This window comes from Orycteropus afer, unplaced genomic scaffold, assembly GCF_000298275.1.
Source record: "Orycteropus afer afer isolate SDZICR_OR568_19922 unplaced genomic scaffold, OryAfe1.0 scaffold00008, whole genome shotgun sequence".
Taxonomy (NCBI): Eukaryota; Metazoa; Chordata; class Mammalia; order Tubulidentata; family Orycteropodidae; genus Orycteropus; species Orycteropus afer.
The window spans coordinates 21,840,645-21,845,693 of NW_006921595.1; the positions used below are offsets into that span (position 1 = coordinate 21,840,645).

Here is a 5,049-nt window from a genome sequence, read left to right on the forward strand (position 1 = left end):
ATCTCTGCCACCTCTTGCAGCTCCTCCTCCCGGTCCCGCCAATGACGCTCAGGGGGCGGTGATTGCAGCTGAGGCTGAAAAGAACGCCTTCTCAGCTCGCTGGAGCTCGCTCGCTGCACCTCCGCCTACGGTAGGGAGGCGAGAATTCCAGTGTTTCCGAGGTCGCATACTCTATCCTGGTCTCAAGTTGCCCCTTTTCTGCTGACGTTCCTAACAGACCCATCATTTCTTTCTACTGCGCACAAAGAAAGAGAATTAACTTTCAAGCTGGCCGAAGCAATGGTTCATATAAAGAAAGGCGAGCTGACCCAGGAGGAGAAGGAGTTGCTCGAAATCATCGGGAAAGGTATGGGTGCTAAACTACGAAGAGGGCGCTGCCAGGCTGGCCCAGGGGCGTAACGGTGCCCAGGAGGCGCCGTTGGCCCAGTAGACCCTTGAGTGCTCTGCAAGATTGGCAGCTTCGTCCTGGGAAATAGCATTTCGTCTATCGGTCTGGGACGGGATGCAGCGGAGGAGAGGTGGAGAGGGAGAAGCACTGATGGGGTGCAAGTGGGAGTTCCCGAGGCTCATACTCTAAAATCACCTTTTGAAAGCTTGCATATTTCCTGGCTCCACGTCAGATCTAATGAACGTACCCGGAGTGTGAGCCCCAATGTGTGCATTTTTCAAAACTCCTCAAGTGATTTGGACCACGATCCTTCTTGGCAACAAAAGCTTCGTGGTTTCAGATTCTTAGGCAGTGTCAAAGGGACCATTTAGACTTCCGGAGTCCGAAAGATCTAAACCCTTGCGGATCTCCATTGCCGCTGGGGGGTGGGGCTGGAGGGAGCTCGTCCAGAGAAGGTTTCTTTATAAGGCACAGTACAAGGCCTGTAATTTGCCGTGTTGAGGCTTCCGCTTCTAGGGCCTCCCTGGCTCCCTTCCAGAAGACCCTGGCCTCCGCAGAAACCCGAAGAGAAGCGAGAAGGGCTGTTAGGCCTACACATTCCTCCACCCCCGTAGCACCATTATGATCTTCTAATTGAGCTCGTCTGAGCTTTCCCTTACACTGTCCCAATACATGTCCCGCTCTCGCCTCTTCAGCTCCTGGATAGGGAGTCGCAAGCCCTGGGGACGAGTGGACCCAGACTAGCCTGCTTATCAGGAGCCGGAAGCCATGTTTTACCCTCAGTCACCAAGTGGACATCCTAGAGGAGTTCCCTGGAGTCCTGTTACCTGACAGGTGACATCAGCGTGGCTACGTGGCTGCTTCTGCGTCGTCATAGTTCTAGGATGGGGGTTTGTGAGACAGCGGGCATGGTTAATTAGTTTTTAAGCTGAAGGAGAAGATGTGGCTAGCTCTGTCCTGCAAGGGCAGAGAAGCCAGTCACTGCATAAGGCTTCTCCAGTTCCTAGGCTTTACTGTTATTATTATGTTACCACGCAGGCAGACTCAAATATGGACCCCCCCCCCCCCAGAAAATAAGGCAGATTAATTCTTCATACCAAGAAATCATAAATATAAAGGAAAAAAAAATTAGATTTGTACTCAACAGGTGTGGAGCTGAGCCCACCCCATCTGATCTCAGTTCTGGCTCAGCTGTAGTTAAGATGACAAGCATTCTTTGCCTAGAATTTTGGGCTTTTTGAGCTGGTGTTTTTACTATACTGAATGATTCCCATAGACCCATTTGGCTTTTCAGACTTTCTTTTCTGACTGTCTCTGGGTGATTTTTCACTGCTTTTGTTGGCAGGGGAATTCAGTTCAGCAAACATGTGAGTCCCAGCTGTGTCCCAGGTATGATGCTGGGCAACAGGAAACAAAGGATAGGCTCTCAATCCAGGGATGCAAAGTTTTTAAACAAGTCACAGGGCTCTCTCACATGTCCTCTGAAATGTGTAAACAAGTGAACAGCCCTATAATTTGGTCTCTGAAGGGGCTGAGGAGGATCTTTGGATATATTCTTAGCTCTCCACCAGGTTTTTTTTTTTTTTTTTTAATTTTGAATATTGTATGAAATAAAATAAATATGAGTTTATTTTGGGGATATTCCTAGGCGCATACCTGCTCTGTCAGGTGGGTACATGAGTCTACAGACTCGGCTTCATCACTTTACTGGCCCAGGCTGATAATGAGAAAAGAACTTGAAGTGATGCATTCTAGTCAAGTGAAGGCCCATGTGACATCATGTGGGAAATAGGGGAAAGTAATAACTGTAGCTATCATTTATTGAAGTTATTTTGAGCCAGACATAATTCTAAGCAATTGACATGCATTAATGCATTCATCTTGATGAGCTAGGACTTAGTTTTAAGCTGTAATATTAAGAGAGAACCATGGGGTGGTGGTTAACTATAAAGGTTGCCTTGGAATTCTGCCTTCGTCATTTACTAGTGATGTGGCCTTGAGTCGGTTATTATTTTTGATGTTCTCCAACTGAAAAATGGAAATAATGATAATACCCATTTAATAACATTATTATGAGGATGAAATGAAGTAGCATTGATAAAGAAAACATTGTTTTTGTTGGCTATTATTATCTGTACTTTGTAGATAAGGAAACTGAGGGATTGAGAAATTAGGTAACTTACTGAATGTTACCAGGTAATAAGTGGCAAAGCAGAAGTATCACATGAACCATGTTGTTGTTGTTATGTGCCGTAGAGTTGGACCTGACTTATAGCGACCCCTCCTTGGGTTTCCGAGGCGGTATCACTATGGAAGTAGATTGCCCAACCTTCCTTCCAAGGTGTGGCTGGTGGGTTTGAACCACCAACCTTCTGGTTAGCAGTCAAGTGCTTTAGGCACAGGCATATAAATATGTGAGACTTTAAAGCAAACAAAACCAGCACCAGAGCAGTAAATGCCATATTCACTTTTAGAGGCATTTTAATTTCAATAGATTGTTACCATCTGCTAGTAGAGTTAATTATAATTTTAATTATTAGTGATATTGTAGGTTTGTGTACATTTGATTTATAAATTGATATTTTGTAGTTAAATAAAGGCTCTAAGCAAAGTAGCAACATTTTGTATTTTTACACACAAGAATTATTTTTACTTAATGGGTAGAGAGGGATCCTGATTTTTTTTCTCCCCTTTGGTACATTTCACAACTTTGAGAAGTGATAAGACTAGTTAGTTCTAGTTCAGTTCTAGTATCATTAGCATTGGAACTAACAGGAAATTTTCAGCAAAATCTGACTTGTCAGCTTAGCCAGTCTGGAATAAACTCGAAACAAATGCACTATTTGAGTGCATCCCCTCTGCCAGGCACTGGGGTCCAGAAATTAGCGGACAGACTGTAAGTGGGGTTTACAGTTCATAGAAGACTGCAGATTATTCCTGAATTATGACAGGTCTGAGTTATGATGAACCACACTTAACAACCAGCCTTATCATTAGTAATAAGTACTGCATTCAGTGTCACTGCCTATCATTTGCAGATGTTCAATTTTGGGAATTACTGTTCAGAACACTGCCATGTTTGTAAAGATACTAATAATCAAAGGCAATAATGATGAAGACTACAAAAAAGAGGTAATCAACTTATGCCAGAACTGATTTACGGTGGAATTATCACAGTGGACTTCAGTTGTAAGTCAGAGATTATCTGTACATCGCTTTTGGACACTTTTACAAAAATTTCTTGTTCTGAGTGAGTTTACATGTCAAGACTTCTACAGATTATTTGTTAGAATGCCAAGAAGTTCCAGATGAAAGCTGTTTCCTCCATGCACATTTAAATCATGGTTAATACAGCATCCATTTCACAACATTTAAGAAGAGAAAATTGAAATCACTGATCCACATCTAACTCGTCTATATTACTTGAAGATTGACCAACTCCTCTAAGCACTGATAGATATATATATTTTAGAAAGCACTAAGGAAACACAATACCAAAATATAGTAAACCTTCTTTAAGAGTACAAACCAGGTTCCAGTAAGATGGTGGAACACGCAGAAAGACTGCATAGACCCTCTTCAACAAAGAAAAGGGGAACCAACTAACATAGACACAGAAGATAATCCTGGACCCCTGAGCCTTGAAGGGAAGGATATGGAAGTGGACTAAACCCCAACTAGCAGAAGAATTTGCATGAAAATACCAAACAAGGAGACATATGGAATTGTGATCTGGCGGTGACCAAACTCGACAGCAGTGAGTTAATTAGTTAGTAACTAATTATGAAGATCTACAACAAATTTGAAAATCTGGAAGAAATGAACAGATTTCTAGAAATACACCACTTAACCTAAACTAACACAGACTGATGTGGAAAAGTTAAACAGATCCATAACAAAAGAAGAAATTGAACAGGTCATTAAAAAATTACCAACAAAAGAAAAGTCCTGGCCCAGACAGTTTCACTGGAGAATTCTACCAAACATTCAGAGAAGAACTGACACCAATCATACTCAAACTATTCCAAAACAGAAAAGGATGGAATCCTCCCTAATTTATTTGGTGAAGCAAGCATAACCTTGATACCAAAACCAGGCAAAACATCACTCAAAAGGAAAACTAGAGATGTATATCCCTCTTGAGTATAGATGCAGAAAACTTCAATAAAATCCTAGCCAATAGACTCCAAAAACATACCAAGAAAATAATTCATTATGACCAAGTGGGGTGCATATCAAGTATGCAAGGATAGTTCAACATTAGAAAAACAATCAATGTCCTCCACCACATAAATAAAACAAAGGAAAAGAACCACATGATCCTATCAGTCAATGCAGAAAAGGCATTTGATAAAATCCAACACCCATTCCTGATCAAACCTCTCAGCAAAATAGGAGTAGAAGGGACATTTCTCAACATAATAAAGGGCATATATGCAAAACCAACAGCCAACATTATTCTCAATGAAGAGAGGCTAAAACCTTGCGAACAGGAACCAGACAAGGATGCCCTCTATCACCACTTCTATTCAGCATTGTATTGGAAGTCCTAGCCAGGGCAATAAGGCAAGAAAGGGAAATCAAAGGCATCTAAATTGGTAAGGAAGAAGTCAAACTATCCCTATTTGCTGATGATATGATCCTATACCTAGAAAACCCAA

The 5,049-nt window shown here is 41.9% G+C and overlaps 1 protein-coding gene across 1 annotated transcript in view; it reads left to right on the forward strand.

Annotated features, from left to right (window-relative positions):
* The first annotated feature begins 279 nt into the window (after positions 1-279).
* ANKMY2 (ankyrin repeat and MYND domain containing 2) overlaps positions 280-5,049 on the forward strand; it is a 56,709-nt gene continuing 51,939 nt past the window's right edge. Inside the window, exon 1 of the mRNA XM_007946184.2 lies at positions 280-346. Coding sequence (XP_007944375.1) covers positions 280-346 — 67 coding nt within the window. The remainder of the gene's footprint in view (positions 347-5,049) is intronic.